This window comes from Schistocerca americana, chromosome 3, assembly GCF_021461395.2.
Source record: "Schistocerca americana isolate TAMUIC-IGC-003095 chromosome 3, iqSchAmer2.1, whole genome shotgun sequence".
NCBI lineage: Eukaryota > Metazoa > Arthropoda > Insecta > Orthoptera > Acrididae > Schistocerca > Schistocerca americana.
In genome coordinates, this window is record NC_060121.1 from 438,019,356 (window position 1) to 438,038,208 (window position 18,853).

Here is an 18,853-nt window from a genome sequence, read left to right on the forward strand (position 1 = left end):
GTAAGCTGTATCTATCTTACCCCTAGTGACACATGCCTCTACATCCTTACATTTGTCCTCTAGCCATCCCTGTTTAGCCATTTTGCACTTCCTATCGATCTCATTTTTGAGACGTTTGTATTCCTTTTTGCCGGCTTCGTGTACTTCATTTTTACATTTTCTCCTTTCTTCTGTTACCCAAGGACTTCTACTAGCCCTCGTCTTTTTACCTACTTGATCCTCTGCTGCCTTCATTACTTCATCCCTCAAAGCTTCTCATTCTTCTTCTACTGTATTTCTTTCCCCCATTCCTGTCAATTGTTCCCTTATGCGCTCCCTGAAACTCTGTACAACCTCTGGTTTAGTCAGTTTATCCAGGTCCCATCTCCTTAAATTCCCACGTTTTTGCAGTTTCTTCAGTTTTAATCTACCGTTCATAACCAATAGATTGTGGTCAGAATCCACATCTGCCCCTGGAAATGTCTTACAATTTATAACCTGGTTCCTAAATCTCTGTCTTACCATTAAATAATCTATCTGAAACCTGTCAGTATCTCCAGGGTTCTTCCATGTATGCAGCCTTCTTTCATGATTCCTTAACCAAGTTTGTGCTCTGTGCAAAATTCTACCAGGCGGCTTCCTCTTTCATTTCTTGGCCCCAATCCATATTCACCTACTATGTTTCCTTCTCTCCCCTTTCCTACTACCGAATTCCAGTCACCCAAGCCTATTAAATTTTCGTCTCCCTTCACTATCTGAATAATTTCTTTGATTTCATCATACATTTCTTCAATTTCTCCGTTATCTGCGGAGCTAGTTGGCATATAAACTTGTACTAATGTAGTAGGCCGCGGGGTTATGCGTTCACTATGTATGATTTCATCATACATTTCTTAAATTTCTCCATCTGCGGAGCTAGTTGCCATATAAACTTGTACTAATGTAGTAGGCCGCAGGGTAATGCGTTCACTATCCCCCGTGAACCATGGACGTTGCCGTTGATGGGGCGGCTTGCGTGTCTCAGCGATACAGATAGCCGTACCGTAGGTGCAACTACAACGGAGGGGTATCTGTTGAGAGGCCAAACAAACGCGTGGTTCCTGAAGAGGGGCAGCAACCTTTTCAGTAGTTGCAGGGGCAACAGTCTGGATGATTGACTGATCTGGCCTTCTAACACTAACCAAAACGGCCTTGCTGTGCTGGTATTGCGAACGGCTGAAAGCAAGGGTAAACTACAGTAATTTTTCCCGAGGGCATGCAGCTTTACTGTACGGTTAAATGATGATGGCATCCTCTTGGGAAAATACTGCGGAGGTAAAATAGTCCCCCATTCGGATCTCCGGGCGGGGACTACTCAAGAGGACGTCGTTTTCAGGAGAAAGAAATCTGGGGTTCTACGGATCGGACCGTGGAATGTCAGACCCCTTAACCGGGCAGATAGGTTCAAACATTTAAAAAGGGAAATGGATTGGTTAAATTTATATATAGTGGGAATTAGTGAAATTCGGTGGCAGGAGGAACAAGACTATTGGTCAGGCGAATACATTCTCCTGTAAGCGTTTCATTTACTCCTTCGTCTACAATTGAATTCCAGTCTCCCATGACTACTAGTTTTTCATCTCCGTTTATGTACTGTATTATTCTTTTAATATCCTCATATACTTTCTCAATCTCTTCTCCTTCAGTGTGCATTGTCGGCATGTATACCTGAACTATCGCTGTCGGTGTTGGTTTGCTGTCGATTCTGATAAGAACAACCGTATCACTGAACTGTTCACAGTAACACACTCTCTGCCCTACCTTCCTATTCGTAACGAATCCTACTCCCATTATACCATTTCCCGCTGCTGTTGATATTACCCTATACTGGTCTGATCAGAAACCCTTGTCCACTTACCATTCTACTTCACTGACCCCTAGTATATATAGATTGAGCTTTTACATTTCCCTTTTCAGATTTTATGGCTCCCCTACCACATCAAGCTCCTGACATTCCACGCCTCGACTTGCTGAACGTTATCCTTTCGTTGGTTACTCAGTCTGTTGCTCATGGTCATCTCCCCCTTGGCGGTGGCCTCCGAGAGATCCGAATGGGGGACTATTCCGGAATCTTTTGCCAATGGAGAGATGATCATGACAATTTGTCAATTACAAGCCAAATGTCTTGTGGACACACTTTGTGCCGTTAATGCAGTGGTCTCCATTGCCTCTTGCATCCTCATGCCTTTTGGGGCAGTTTCCCACCCCAAGGACAAGAGTGTGCGCTGAACCTCTGTTCGCTCCTCCGCCCACTATGACAAGGCCGTTATGAGAATGAGTGTGACAACTTATGCTGGAAGTCTTCGGCCGCCAATGCTCATTATTAATCAAAATTTAAACAGAGGCGGGTTTCGAACCCGGGAGCGAGAACGTTTTGCTTAGTAATCAAACACTCTAACCCTATGCACTAGCTGGGTAAATGTAGCAGACGGCTTTAGAACCACTCTCAGGACATGTACAGTTCTGCAAATATAGTCATTAGCGCTTTGTCATATCCATAATCTATGGAACAAATTTCATTGTAATCACGTGTTGTAGTTTTCACGAACAGTAATGTACATGCAAACAGCAGCGTACATACGTCGTGAGACTATGATATCTTGTTGTATACTGAGTGCCAAAGTTCCTGGAAAATTATTGACACGGCTGCATGTGGATATGTTGTTAGTTCCGGTAAAATTCTTCTGGTGTTTGCAAATTGATTTACAATGTTGGACTCTCAGCTGCTATCACAAATGATTAAAAAAACATCAACTCCGGTCCGAACAGTGCTCGAAAGGTGCAACCATATCGACCGACCGCCATACCATCCTCAACGGATTGGCTTCATTGGACTCAGATATCGAGGACCATTTGGTCAGCATGCCGTTCTTCCGGCCGTTGTAAGTTTTCGTGACTGGTAACGGTACTTCTCAATTAATCAGCACCTCAAATAGACTAACAAGGGCTGAGTGCAGCTTGCTTGTCAACAGCACTCGGCAGACCTGGACGGTCACCCATTCAGGTGCTAGCCAAGCCCAACAGAGCTTAACTTCTATGATGTGTCGGAAACCGGTGTTACCACTCAGGCAAGGCTGTTGACACTGCAGATGTTTACCATCAGCATTTTGATGTGTAGTCACCCTGCCGTAGTGGCTGATTCTCATAATGGGGTCACACTATCAAAAAGTTATGCGAGAAAGGGAACTCATTTTTCAAGCAGCATGCCGCTTCTTGAAGTAGCTTGCCAAATTATCAGTTTGTAACACTCTGTAAGATTTTTCTAGCAGTTTGATGAATGGACATATGTCAAAACTGCAACTTTACTTATGAACGCCAATGGAGAGGTATGTATAGAAGGGCGAGGTAGAGTCGAACGCATTAACAAACAGTGTATTTGCCTGACAAAGGCAAACTTACGTTGTGATAATAAACACATCTGTTAATGAATGAAAGAAATAAATTACGGTTTGTTAGAAATTGTGAAAAGTTGTTGTAAGTGTAGTACAACAACTGCTCTGTTTTACATGCTTTGTGGACCGAATGACATTTCAGCTGCTGTGTTCCTTTCGGGTCATATACGCGCGGCGGCAGACAACGTGAAGGGGCAGCTTTAAATGCTGACGGAGGATCAGCATTAATACAGGAGGATTTGAGAATTAGAAAACACCGCGACACCACCATCATTAGCAAACACTCAAGTAAATGGAACGACTGTTCCTAATTTTTGCTGCCCAAACTGACAGATTTGTAGAAGACAGCACGAGTGGGAAATGCTAGTAATTCGATGGATGTATCTGACGAAGCTATATTTGTCGTGTGTAACAGCCATCACAGTCGAAAAAACCTGAAATCGTCACAGTTCGATCGCCCCGCACCTCATTCTGCCTCGCAAACAAACGCATGAAACATTAAATACAGCGATTTATTCCAAAAGAATTTTCGCGTGAGTGAGTCTCTCTCTCTCTCTCTCCTCAATTGCGCAGACGTTGGCAAACGTATGTTGAAACCAGTGTGATTCAAAGGTAAGCGTTTTGTGTTTACAGGGTGTTACAAACTGTCAAATATATGCGGTAGCACCCATCTAAACAAGTAAAGTAGTACAGTAAACATGGGTCCAGAAACGCACTCCTTTTAAAGTCTGTTGTTCATATAAGGTACTGAACGTGACGTCTATGTTCAATGCAGGAATTTGCGCGTTCTTTGAAGTACAGCAACTGATCATGAATTACCGTCCAGGCCTGAAAATGACTTAGTATTCCCTTGCTGCTGATAGTAGTACAGAATTTACGTCTACCAGATGTAGCACCCATTACTCCTCTGTGGTGTGCGGGCTGAGTTATCACTAAAATGTTCGTTTTTTCCAAGTTAACACATTTGCACACGCATTCAGACAACTGGTTAATGTGCTCACTATGGGATGTGACCACCTCTCGCAGCTAAAAAGGCCTGACAAGGACGGAGCATGCTGTGAATAATGTTATCAATGCCATGTTGAGGCAATGACACGCATTCTTCCTGCGGAGCTACTCGCAAGTCTTACAGAATGGTTGATGAATGTTGACGTGATGGAACCCGTCTCCCAAGTGCATCCCAGATATACTCAATGGGATTCAAATCGGAAGAGCGAGCAGGCCACGCCATGTGTGCAGTATCTTCCATTTCCAAAAACATCGGCCACTCGTGCTCTATGAGGTCTAGCATTATCGTCCGACAACACGAAGTCAGGGGGCACAGCACTCACAACAACCGTACATGAGGTCCCAAGACTTCGTCACTGTACCTGACAACAGTTAAAGCCTTCCGATTCACCCATACAATTTCATGAAGAGGTGATAGAGTGGTCAACATAGCACCTGCCCACAACATTAGCGATCCTCATCGATATCGGACTCTTTTCACAATTTTCGGGTCTCGAAATCATGTTCCACATTCCCTTCAGAAGCGAATCCGTCGAGAATCACTCTCTAGACCAACTCGGGACTCTTCTGTGAAAAGAATATTGGCTCACTCTTCGACTACACGGGTGGAATGTTGACGACTCTACTCAAGACTTTCGCTCCGAAGAAAGACGCGTCATAGGCACACATACAGCAGGCGTACGACAGTAAAAAAACAATTTGTCGAAGCCTTCTCCACGACGTTTGCCTCAGTACGAAACGTCCAGTGGATGCTGCGAAGTACGATGCCAGTTGCTACACTGTAATGAGGCGGTACCGTCGTGCCTTTGCAGCTGAATAACGGTCCTCTCTTTCTGATGTCACACGTGGTCAGCCCTGTCTTGGGCTTCAGAATAAGGTTTTGGTCCCTATAAACTGTCTCCACATCTGAGAAACAACAGAATGATTTCCGTAAACCCATCGGGCCTCATGAGTTTGCGACTGTCCTGCTTCCATTCTTCCTACGTGCCTACACTGCACAGATTCTGGTAGGAGTCTTCTCTGTACCATACTGCACCATCTGTGTACACAACGATTGTGGATGTGGGACTACCCGACAAACACTACTACGGTTGGTAGATGCTCTGACGTCATGGTTGGAGCGGTTTTCCGTTGGCCGAAATGCCATCTTCCATGCAGAACACGATCGTACGGACATCTGTTGACAGTTTGTATGATTATATCATGAACTAATCAGAGGACAGGGAAGCAGCATTAACTTTGGACAACAATGTTATGTAACTTGTACAGTCCTTTGCATTTGTCCTCTTGGGTAATGCAATAGTTCCACTTTTTGTGAAGGCGAGTGGTATTACAACTTAATATTATTTAAATACCACAATAACCAATTTACTTTTGATTTTGTCATTACTGTTTCGTAGGAGCTCTGCCGTGACGTCATTTTTACCAAAAACTGTAAACTCCTCCTATGACAAAAGTAGCCGAACCCAAACATTTTAGCAAGCCTACTATTCTTTTTTTCAGTTTGAATTTTCATCAATATGTAATCCTAAGTACTTAGAACTGTACGCCTTGCTTATAATTTCTTGTTGGTATACTAAGTTCATAGAAGGCGGGATGTCTTTGATAGTACAAAACAGAATGCGCCGTTTCTTTTCAAAGTTTAAAGCTAGCTTAATTTTTTGGTATGGAATATAAACTGAAATTTATGAAAAAAAGACATTTCGTTTACGAAGACGGTCAAAAACGTTTTATAATTTCTGTTTATTTGTTGGTTTACTTGTTGACAGCATCACTTTTTTATGAAACATTCTTAACTGGTTCCTGACGCATTGTCGATCTTTAGATGCTCAGTGCGATATTTAGGATACAAATTTTCTCACATTGTAAACACATAAACATTGGTCACTAATTGCTCCTCTCGGCATCTACAGATGGTCAAGGTGGCTGAAACCGATTTAGGCTGTGTCATAAAAAAGTGATTGTGTCAACAAGTAAACAAAAATAATAAAATGAATTGTGTTCGGAAGTCTTCTATGAAGGTATTTAGTTGAAGTACAGCCCTGTGAGGAAGTGAAACGTAGACCATGAACACTTCACACAAAAAGAGAACAGAAGCTTCCGAAATACGGTGTTGTAGAATAATACTGAAGATTAGATGATACAGGACGATTGTAATCAGACTTTCCCTACCTGAGCCAATGTAGACGGAAAGATATTTACTTTAGAGGTACCTAACTTGACAGGAATGATGTTCAGATTGTGTGCTGCAGGATTTGCGCCGTTGGTAGTTGTAGTGTCATGTTTTGCCGTTAGGCGCTGTTGCTGATACCGCAACGTAGGGTTGAAACACAAGCATCAGTGTACATCAGCTGCAGACATTCAACATGGGTCTGGACAAGGTGGACAGGGCTTTTCTCGGAAAGCTGTCTCATCAAGATAGCAGCAATAGTGCTGCTGGTGTTCGAGAGTCTCAATGCATGAAAGGAATACAGGGAAGTCCTCTTTCCGCGCCGGGGATAAAGAACATGATTTTAAAGTTGGAATTAACAGGCTATTTGGGAATTGCTCCTGAGACTGACCGACGGAAAATTGTGTCACAGATTGTTCAAGACGTTACTGCTGTCATAGCTGACAATACAGGACAGAATGTGCGACCTTGAACCAGTGACCTGACATGTGTAAACACTGTGGTTCACAGTTCGAACAGTCTTACCAATAATTGGAAAACGGTATGTCTAGTGCAGGTCTAGGCTGTAGTGGATGGAGATGGTCAGCGCATTGAGTAATATTTGTGACCTGGAGCAGGAACATGATACCCGGTTAGCAAAAGCTATCGGGTCGTGTGGAAGTTAAAATGAGTTTGATGGAATGATTTATTTGCTATTACTCTTCTACATGTCCCAAGAAAGTAATGTTTCCCCAGAGTTTCACTGTCCTACGGTCACTCGTTTTTCATAGCCGCCACTTCAAGGAGCGAAAGTTTAATTACAACCACAGGGTATAACTACTGGAAAAGTGGTGCATCTAACTGGGAAGAAATGGCGATTATGGCACGTAACGGTTGAAAGAACGGATCTACATCTACATCTACATTTATACCCCGCAAGCCACCCAACGGTGTGTGGCGGAGGGCACTTTACGTGCCACTGTCATTACCTCCCTTTCCTGTTCCAGTCGCGTATGGTTCGCGGGAAGAACGACTGTCTGAAAGCCTCCGTGCGCGCTCGAATCTCTCTAATTTTACATTCGTGATCTCCTCTGGAGGTATAAGTAGGGGGAAGCAATATATTCGATACCTCATCCAGAAACGCACCCTCTCGAAACCTGGCGAGCAAGCTACACCGCGATGCAGAGCGCCTCTCTTGCAGAGTCTGCCACTTGAGTTTGTTAAACATCTCCGTAACGCTATCACGGTTACCAATTAACCCTGTGACGAAACGCGCCGCTCTTCTTTGAATCTTCTCTATCTCCTCCGTCAGACCGATCTGGTACGGATCCCACACTGATGAGCAATACTCAAGTATAGGTCGAATGAGTGTTTTGTAAGCCACCTCCTTTGTTGATGGACTACATTTTCTAAGCACTCTCCCAATGAATCTCAACCTGGTACCCGCCTTACCAACAATTAATTTTATATGATCATTCCACTTCAAATCGTTCCGCATGCATACTCCCAGATATTTTACAGAAGTAACTGCTACCAGTGTTTGTTCCGCTATCATATAATCATACAATAAAGGATTCTTCTTTCTATGTATTCGCAATACATTACATTTGTCTATGTTAAGGGTCAGTTGCCACTCCCAGCACCAAGTGCCTATCCGCTGCAGATCTTCCTGCATTTCGCTACAATTTTCTAATGCTGCAACTTCTCTGTATACTACAGCATCATCTGCGAAAAGCCGCATGGAACTTCCGACACTATCTACTAGGTCATTTATATATATTGTGAAAAGCAATGAACCCATAACACTCCCCTGTGGCACGCCAGAGGTTACTTTAACGTCTGTAGACGTCTCTCCATTGATAACAACATGCTGTGTTCTGTTTGCTAAAAACTCTTCAATCCAGCCACACAGCTGGTCTGATATTCCGCAGGCTCTTACTTTGTTCATCAGGCGACAGTGGGGAACTGTATCGAACGCCTTCCGGAAGTCAAGAAAAATAGCATCTACCTGGGAGCCTGTATCTAATATTTTCTGGGTCTCATGAACAAATAAAGCGAGTTGGGTCTCACACGATCGCTGTTTCCGGAATCCATGTTGATTCCTACATAGTAGATTCTGGGTTTCCAAAAACGACATGACACTCGAGCAAAAAACATGTTCTAAAATTCTACAACAGATCGACGTCAGAGATATAGGTCTATAGTTTTGCGCATCTGCTCGACGACCCTTCTTGAAGACTGGGACTATCTGTGCTCTTTTCCAATCATTTGGAACCCTCCGTTCCTCTAGAGACTTGCGGTACACGGCTGTTAGAAGGGGGGCAAGTTCTTTCGCGTACTCTGTGTAGAATCGAATTGGTATCCCGTCAGGTCCAGTGGACTTTCCTCTATTGAGTGATCCCAGTTGCTTTTCTATTCCTTGGACACTTATTTCGATGTCAGCCATTTCTTCGTTTGTGCGAGGATTTAGAGAAGGAACTGCAGTGCGGTCTTCCACTGTGAAACAGCTTTGGAAAAAGGTGTTTAGTATTTCAGCTTTACGCCTGTCATCCTCTGTTTCAATGCCATCATCATCCCGTAGTGTCTGGATATGCTGTTTCGAGCCACTTACTGATTTAACGTAAGACCAGAACTTCCTAGGATTTTCTGTCAAGTCGGTACATAGAATTTTACTTTCAAATTCACTGAACGCTTCACGCATAGCCCTCCTTACGCTAACTTTGACATCGTTTAGCTTCTGTTTGTCTGAGAGGTTTTGGCTGCGTTTAAACTTGGTGTGGAGCTCTCTTTGCTTTCGCAGTAGTTTCCTAACTTTGTTGTTGTACCACGGTGGGTTTTTCCCGTCCCTCACAGTTTTACTCGGCACGTACCTGTCTAAAACGCATTTTACGATTGCCTTGAACTTTTTCCGTAAACACTCAACATTGTCAGTTTCGGAACAGAAATTTTCGTTTTGATCTGTTAGGTAGTCTGAAATCTGCCTTCTATTACTCTTGCTAAACAGATAAACCTTCCTCCCTTTTTTATATTCCTATTAACTTCCATATTCAGGGATGCTGCAACGGCCTTATGATCACTGATTCCCTGTTCTGTACATACAGAGTCGAAAAGTTCGGGTCTGTTTGTTATCAGTAGGTCCAATATGTTATCTCCACGAGTCGGTTCTCTGTTTAATTGCTCGAGGTAATTTTCGGATAGTGCACTCAGTATAATGTCACTCGATGCTCTGTCCCTACCACCCGTCCTAAACATCTGAGTGTCCCAGTCTATATCTGGTAAATTGAAATCTCCACCTACTGAGGGAACATACTGAGGGAACAAGGGACAAATTTCGCAATGTAAGAAAGTTGAGAAGGGGGAATGGGAAGAGGAGAAATTGCAGAGGGGCCAAGACTTGAGTACAGTCAGCAGGCTCGAATAGATGTAGGTTGCAGTAACTAGGCAGGGAGGAAGAGACTGAGACAGAATAAACTTGCCCCGAGGGTCGCATCAAAGCAGTCTTTCTACTGAAGATGCTCTGTTTCCTTTGGTTCATGACACCGGTCAGCAATACTTCTGAAAACGTACAGGGTGATTCAAAAGAGAGAGAAGAGGTTTCAGTTGTCTACTGCAGACAAACTATGAAAGATAACAACACCTTGTGCTTGTCACTGGATAGAGAAGAATTTAGTTTTGACATAGCTGCGCTGTTGGTTGTAGCAACATGGCGACTGAACCACAAGAGACATCGTGGAATTTACAGTCCATTATTGAAGTGTAATGTGCATTCTGCCGTAGAGTGAACAAGAAGCCGCCTCGGCATATGCATTTTATGACTGGCATAAAAGTGCTTGGAAGGTCGTTGCGTATGCAGAGGAAGAGCACTGGTCAGCCACGCACGTCTGATGGAAATGTGTGTTGAAATGTATCGGAGATGCGTTCACACGAAGCCGTGGGAAGTCCACAAGAAGTTCAACTTCCTCAAACAAAGGTGTGACTTCTTAGGAAGCGACACCTGCTTAGGAAGCCTTAAAAAATTTGAGTTACTGCAGCAATTATTGCTTCCTGGTGACCATAGCAGAAGGTACGAATTTTGCATTTCAGTTCCCCAGGATATGGCAGAGGACGCTTTTTCCGACCGACTCATCTTTCCGGACGAATCGACGTTTCATCTGACTTGTAAAGTAAAGCGCTATAATGTAAGAATATGGGTCCAGAAGAAGTTCAATTTCCTGAAACAATGTTGTGGTTTCTCCGGAAACTACGCATGCATATGAGGCCTTAGAAGTTGCAGTTACTGCACCGATTATTGCGTCCCGGAGAGCATAACAGAAGGTACGAATTTTGCACTTCAGTTCACCTGGATATGGCAAAGGACATTTTTTCCGAACTACCCATCTTTCCCGACGAATCAGTATGAAAAGTACAAAAGTATCGCTGACTGGTATCATGAATCAAAGGAAACAAAGTATATTATTATGGTCTTCAGTCCAAAGACTCCTTTGACGCAGCTATCCTGGCAATTTTACGCTGACTGAGTCTCTTCATCCCTGCCTAGTTATTGCAAGCTACCTCTATTCGATGTCTGGAAAGTAAAATGCCGTAGTGTAAAAAGATGGGTGTCACAAAATCCTGGCTACGTCGTCGAACATGACACAGACTCACCAATATTGAACGTGTTTTCTGCCGTTTCTGTTCACAAAGTTCATGGACCTTTCTTTTTTTTGCGGAGGAAACTGTGAGAGGAATATCATATCTGAACACGTTGCAGAATTGGTTTTTTCCTCAGCTTCACAAAAAATTTAGTTGTTTCATTTTTATGGATGACGTCGCCCCATCTCAATTTACGCCGTTATCTTAACAACACCATCCCATAACGCTGAATTGGAAGAGGAGGACAACAAGATCTTCCAGAATGAGATTTTCACTCTGCAGCGTGGTGTGCGCTGATATGAATATTCCTGGCAGATTAAAACTGTGTGCCGGACCGAGACCCGAACTCGGGACCTTTGCCTTTCGCGGGCAAGTGCTCTACCATCTGAGCTACCCAAGCACGACTCACGCCCCGTCCTCACAACTTTACTTCTGCCAGTACCTCGTCTCCTACCTTCCAAACTTTACAGAAGGTCTCCTGCGAACCTTGCAGAACTAGAACTCCAGAAAGAAAGGATACTGCGGAGACATGGCTAAGCCATAGCCTGGGGGATGTTTCCAGAATGAGATTTTTACTCTGCAGCGGAGTGTGCGCTGATATGAAACTTCCTGTCCGGCACACAGTTTTAATCTGCCACGAAGTTTCAACAAGATCTTGTTCACTGCTTTTGGACTGCCAGGTCATCAGAGCACATAATTTGCTCTGTTCCACTTGTGGCAGTTACTCTTCAAGAGCTGTTGAAGCTGTCGATTCTATAAACTGGGACCTGTTGATTTGATTCGTGTGTAGCATGAAATGGACTATAATTTAGATATTTCTCGAGCAACGCACAGTGCCCGTGTGAGTGTACTCTGTAGTGTCTGTAAGACCAGAAGACTTTCGATCTTCCTCTATCCAGTGACATGCACAGAGTGTTTCAGCCTTTCACATTTGGTTGTTGTTGTGGTCTTCGGACCTGAGACTTGTTTGATGCAGCTCTCCATGCTACTCTATCCTGTGCAAGCTTCTTCATGTCCCAGTACCTACTGCGGCCTACATTCTTCTGAATGTGCTTAGTGTATTCATCTCTTGGTTTCCCTCTTCGATTTTTACCCTCCACGATGCCCTCCAAATTGGTGATCCCTCGATGTCACAGAACACGTCCTACCAACCGATCCCTTCTTCTAGTCAAGTTGTGCCACAAGCTCCTCTTCTCCCCAATTCTCTTCAATACCTCCTCATTAGTTATGTGATCTACACATCTAATCTTCCGCATTCTTCTGTAGCACCACATTTCGAAAGCTTCTATTCTTTTTTTGTCTAAACTATTTATCGTCAGTGTTTAACTTCCATACATGGCTACACTCCATAAAAATACTTTCAGAAACGACTTCCTGACACTTAAATCTATACTCGATGTTAACAAATCTCTCTTCTTCAGAAGAGCTTTCCTTGCCATTGCCAGTCTACATTTTATATCCTCTCTACTTCGACCATCATCAGTTATTTTGCTCCCCAAATAGCAAAACTGCTTTACTACTTTAAGTGTATCATTTCCTATTCTAATTCCCTCAGCATCACCCGACTTAATTCGACTACATTCCATTATCCTCGTTTTGCTTTTGTTGATGTTCATCTTATACCCTCGTTTCAAGACACTGTCCATCGCGTTCAGCTGCTCTTCCACACACTCACTCTGACATTGGTACACCCTGTGTATCTCTTTACAGGGAGAGAGTGCTGTGCGTTACCGTTGATCTGCGCGAGCCAGACGCCGTCGCAGGCGCCCCAGACGCCGGACAGCACGAAGTAGACGGCGCGGTCGTCGGCGTGCGGCCGCCACGCCAGCAGCGCCGCCAGCAGGCCGGCGTGCAGGGAGGCCGCGGCGCACACCACTGGCAGCCGGCCCGTCGCCTTCACCAGCCAGCTGGCGCCCAGCGCAGACGCCGAGTTGCACGCGCCGTAGCAGATCATCACCCAGCCGATGTTCTCCACGCCCCACGCGCACGTCACGTACGACTGCAACACAGCGCGTCTCTGCTGCAGCCTTTCGATACAGAAACACGGGAATCGTGGTTTAATGTCTCGACTTCTTTTGGGTGTCCGCGAGTGTTTTCTTCTTTTTTTTGGGGGGGGGGGAGGGGAGGGGGTCATCAGTCTTCTGACTGGTTTGATGCGGCCCGCCACGAATTAGGTTAACGTGCGAGTAAGTTGGAGGTTCAAAGTGGCGCGCTTATCTCGCTTTTTTCAGTCAGTTGCTATAGTAAAAGTTTCCACACCTATCCAAGAAGCAACAGTCTCCAGATGAAAGTCTCTTAGTGAACTCCATCCCAAAGAAAGTCCCCAGATATCACTGACGAGGCCGGCCGGAGTGGTCGAGCGGTTCTAGGCGCTACAGTCTGGAACCGCGCGACGATTACGGTCGCAGGTTCGAATCCTGCCTCGGGCATGGATGTGTGTGATGTCCTTAGGTTAGTTAGGTCTAAGTAGTTCTAAGTTCTAGGGGACTGATGACCTCAGAAGTTAAGTCCCATAGTGCTCAGAGCCATTTGAACCATTCGAATCACTGTCGAGGCATAATCATTGGTCGTCACGGAAAGGACGTTTACGAGCAGGTTTTGCTTCGTCTGTGCAGTGACCAGTGAGTGTCAGCGCCCATAAACAAATAACTGTGTCGTTAACTGATTAAAAATGCCTCTTTCACTCACATTAATTAGAACCAAAAATGGTCAGTGCTCTGGTTTCTTTTGTATTACGTATTTATATTCTTTTACATTAAGTATTTATAAAATATTATGTAGTTTTTAAGAAAAAGGAACTGTAAAGTTCTCATTTGGTATTTAAATTTATCTTTGTATATTTCAAGTTAACAGTGTGACATGGCATTATGGATATTGTTGTTGGGTGTACAGGACTATAAAAGAATATGAAGTGTTACTGACTGGTTTCGATACACGTTAAGGTGTATATTATGTACTATACTAATGTACTATACTATCACGTGAATTTAAGCAAAGATCGTCACCATAATCATGAAAAGATGGTTCAAATGGCTCTGACCACTATGGGACTTAGCTTCTGAGGTCATCAGTCCCCTAGAACTCAGAACTAATTAAACCTGACTTACAACACACACATCCATGCCCGAGGCAGGATTCGAACCTGCGACGGTAGCGGTAGCGCGGTTCCAGACTGAAGTGCCTAGAACCGCTCGGCCACTCCGGCCGGCCATAATCATGAGTCCAAAAAAGTATATACACAAGTTTTGTTAGATTATATTTTGCCCTGAACGATTATTAGTGTTTTGTTTTACACATGATTCAATTATATGTGCTATTCTGTGTTATGCAGATTGGTTTAGTGTGTACCTATTCTAGCAGTTGGCTAGTGTAATTACGTACTGCACTTTTATTGTTTATGGTAGCAATTTCCTCTTGATTCATTTTCATTTACTGTGTGTTACTCAATATCAGTCATTCTGCTTATGTGATTTAAATTTGATTAAGCTTGGTCGATGTTGGCTGTTCATGCTACGGACGGAGTATTTCGGTAGGTGTTGAGAATATTAGTAGAAGCAATTCAATACTGTTTAACATCTCACATCCGTTACAGTTATAAAATGTCGAATTAAAACGCCTTCAGCAGTCTAAATTTCCAGTTGTTTTATTTGAGCAAGCAGTTCCAGAGGTGCGTTACGCCATCCTCAGGTCCCCTAGCCAACATGTGCAAAGGATCCTACCTCTGGTCCAGTCGAAATGGGGAGCAATATTCAGTGACTGGCGTCAGTAGATTTCTTCTAGACACAGCGAAAGCTTCGATCATCTCTTGCCGATGTTTAATAGTCGGAAAGTGATGAACAAAGGGACTGCCATGTGAAGAAGAGATTGACGGATACCAGTCACTTAATACTATCGCACATTTTGACTGGACCAGAGATAGGATTCTTCCTACACGTCGGGTAGGGGGCCCGAAGATGGCGTAATACAGGTCTGAAACCGGTTGGTCAAATAAAATAGCAACTGGGAATTTAGAGTACTGAAGGTGTTTTGAATCGACATTTTATAACTGGAGCGTGTTTGTGATGTTAAACACGTTCGCGGGAATCGATGAAGAGTTACGCGATCCATCTACACTTTCACTTAATTTCTTCCTTTTAATTTGTATTAGACTCTAGTGTGTGTAGTGCATATTTTTTAGCAACGCCATCTGCATGCTAGTTTTGTGGTTCTGTGTGAACTGGTAAGAACAAGTGGTAGGGGGAAACTGATCACGATTTACAGTGTGGCCGTCCCAAAGGGGAAATTCCTAGTGCAGCAGGGGTTCATGGGCCAACAGTCAACATCTCCGGCCGAGTGATGCATTTGCAGGCACCGGGATGACGATGTATGCTGGGTAAACGAGATGAGCAAGGGAGTTGTGCCTGTGGATACAGGGCTTTCTCAAGAATTGGAGACACAGACGATGCTTGTTTCTCTGCCGGGTCATATAATGTTTATCGGAGAACGCCTGTAGCTGTTGAAAACACGACAGCAATTCATCTCTAAAATGATGAGTTGCTGGAGTGATGACTGAAAATTTTTCCATCGAGATAGTATCTCTCTATGTTGTGAGAGAATCAGTAGCAATTTTGGGCTACGGTTTGATTTCTGTTTTTAGAAAGCAGAAGGAGCCATTCTGGCACCGAACCTGGGAAAAGATTTGAGAGCCCGCTTCTTCGTATGTGGGAGCGTAGACCATTGGTATATTCTGAAAGTTTCCGTAGGTAGGAAATGCCTCTTTGATATTAAACGTTCCTTTCGACAGAAGTTCGCCCTGAACTTAGAAAATTAGGTACTGATGAGCTGCGGGACACTGGAATCAAGGAACGTCAGGGTTCTGCCACTGTTTGGACTCATCCGGTTGCTGTGATACCCGTCTTGCAGCTGTAGCTTTCGGCATAAAACTGCAGCACGGCATTTCGAGAGTTAGATGACGTATAGGCGCGACTGAACCAGAGTTGCATTCAATCCGTAATCGCCGTTCCAAACGTGTGACTGTTCACCTTGCTCGCCAGTGATTTATCTGGCGAAAGTATGCTGTATGAGACTATGTATAATCTGTGGTCAGGTTCCTGTAACTTCTCACAAAACAAGCTGCTAATGGTTATTCTGTGGCTCTCTCTCACATCCAACACGGCATCATCCATATGGTCGTCCTTTACCAGTTCGGCCTTGCCACACTCATACCTGCATCATACTTATTAGCTATATCAATGTTCGTAAGTGATATGATCTCAGTACTACGTCAGATTTTCAGATATGATGTTATTGTACCTTGTTGATTTCATGTGAATACACGCAGAGGAAATACATGTCGTAATTCCACTGGACCTGAGTTTAAGTATTTGGAAACGCGTATCTCATTTCATTTTAGGTATTGTTAATGCTGAACATGTTTCATCTCGACAAATGGCACAGAAATGAAAGAAACTTGTGTTAAATTCATTTTTGCGGCCTTATTGTCTGTAGTTCCTTCATAATTATTAAAAGTATGTTAATTCCGTCTTGGCAACTGCAGGAAAAAGCATGTTTTCGCCGCACCCACAAACTCACGATTAAAATCTTGAACTGCACCACTACACCTTTATTTCTCTCAGACATCAAATACATACACGACAACACAGTTCAACGGCGTAAAGCACATACGACGAATCGCAGAAGAAGTGTTTAGATCAAAGAAAACACTAACGGCGAAGTTAAAAACACTACACAAAATCCGCGAATCGTATGTGGCCAGATAGAGACAAACAGTAGTAACGCTGTATTGTCGTGTGTTTTGAATCAAAAAATGCATAGATCTACAAAGCAGATGAGGATAGGCGGGAATCAACGGAAATAACTCAAAAAAGTGCAAGCAGATGTTGTTTTCTGATGTGAATGGAAACCAGCGTAAAATATCGTAAGCTCAACATGTTCTGTAACGAAGTGTGTTTCGATCTATGAAGAAAGTCAGTTTAAGATCTTTTCATTAAGCTGTTGACGTTCTATTTTAATAAAGGGAAACGCGGTTGACGAGTCAAACACGCATTTCCTTATAGTTGAAAGATGGAATTAAAATACCTTCATTAAATTTGTGTTAGCCTCGAAAATGGAAGACATCGTAGCAGACAGTTTTTATAAACAAAGTAGCGAACCTGACAATGCTTCGCAGTCGCTAAATATAGAATGTATTGGATTGGATGTGCATCCTAATCTCCTTCTCGCTCCTTTTTCTATCATTCTCCTTCTCTCCCCTCCCTTTTCCCACCTCCTCTTCCTCCCTCTTTCTCTGTTCATCACCCTTCCCCCGCTCCCTGTACATCTCTTATCCCACACTCTCTCTATCCATTTTCTTCTCCTTCATCTCTAGGTCCATACCCTTCTTCCCCTTCTTTATGCCCATTTCCTTCCACTTTCTCTTCATTCTCCGCCTCCCCACTGTCTATGGCCTCATTAATTGTTATTGGAAACTGAATCTTGATTAGGAACAGAAGTCAAAATGAATGGGTTAATCGCTTGGAATCATTTGTACACGGAGTACGAGACGGATCTTTTCAGCTGCTGAATCTGTGAGGTTAGTGGCTTGTAATGACAGTGTTTGGCATGGTTTTAATCTATGAACGGTAAGATTATGAAGTTAGCCATAAAGATAATTTCACTGTTAAAAATGACTGCACATTTTCACTGCACAGCTTAGCATACTCTTTCTCGCAGCCGGAGTAACAGAGAGTAGAAGTCCTATTCGATTTGCCTCCAAACGTTGTCTACGTTCTTCGTGAGCCTCAGTGAACTGACAGTCATGTAGCTGACTTGTGTTGCGTGTTCACCCAACGATGTCGCGGCTACTTACTGGTGGCACTTTCTCCAGAGAAATGGACCAAAAACTGAAATCAACCGAATGTTTGCAACACACTGAATTACTACTAGCGGACATCAGTTCAATCTTTGAATACACCAAAGATACGATCACCACCGATTACACCGAGCGAGGTGGCGCAGTGGCTGGCACACTGGACTCGCATTTGGAAGGATCAATCCCGTGTCCGGCCATCCTGATTTAGGTTTCACATGACTTTCCTAAACTGCTACAGGAAAATGCCGGTAAGATTTCTTCGAAAGGGCATGACCGACAATCTTTCCTAATCCGGTGAGACCGATGACCTCGATGACTGGTCTCCTCCCCCAAAACAACCCAGCCCAACCACCGATTACATACGTTTGGCCGTCTGTTTTGTCAACGTTCCTAATTATTTTGTCCGTAAGTTCCAACTGAGTGAGTCGAACTCGACAGTATCCGTTGTTTCGGAATCTCAATGGAACGCTCTTGATAAATTCTTGTTTGATTTGCTTCCAAACGCTGTCTACGCTCTTCGGCAGTTGCAGTGAATCGATGATCACGTAGCTGACTTGCGTTTCGCGTATGCCGACCGATATGTCGACGCCTCAGTGGTGACATTTTTTCCAAAAAGTAATCCACAAACTGAAATCATTTCAATGTTTGCAGCACACCAAATACCCACGAACTGACGTCACTCTAATCTTTGCAACACACCAAAGATAAGATCACCACCAATAACACACTGAAATATCGCTTTAAAATGTATTATCTTTCTCAAAATATCAATATTCAATGCAGAATTTGTTACTGTTATAAAAC

At 43.6% G+C, this 18,853-nt stretch overlaps 1 protein-coding gene across 1 annotated transcript in view; it reads right to left on the reverse strand.

Moving 5' to 3' along the window:
* The window catches only part of LOC124606917 (UNC93-like protein), a 411,989-nt gene that overhangs the window by 19,336 nt on the left and 373,800 nt on the right, over nucleotides 1-18,853 (reverse strand). The window contains exon 6 of the mRNA XM_047139026.1: nucleotides 12,931-13,198. Within this exon, the coding sequence (XP_046994982.1) occupies nucleotides 12,931-13,198 (268 nt within the window). The remainder of the gene's footprint in view (nucleotides 1-12,930; nucleotides 13,199-18,853) is intronic.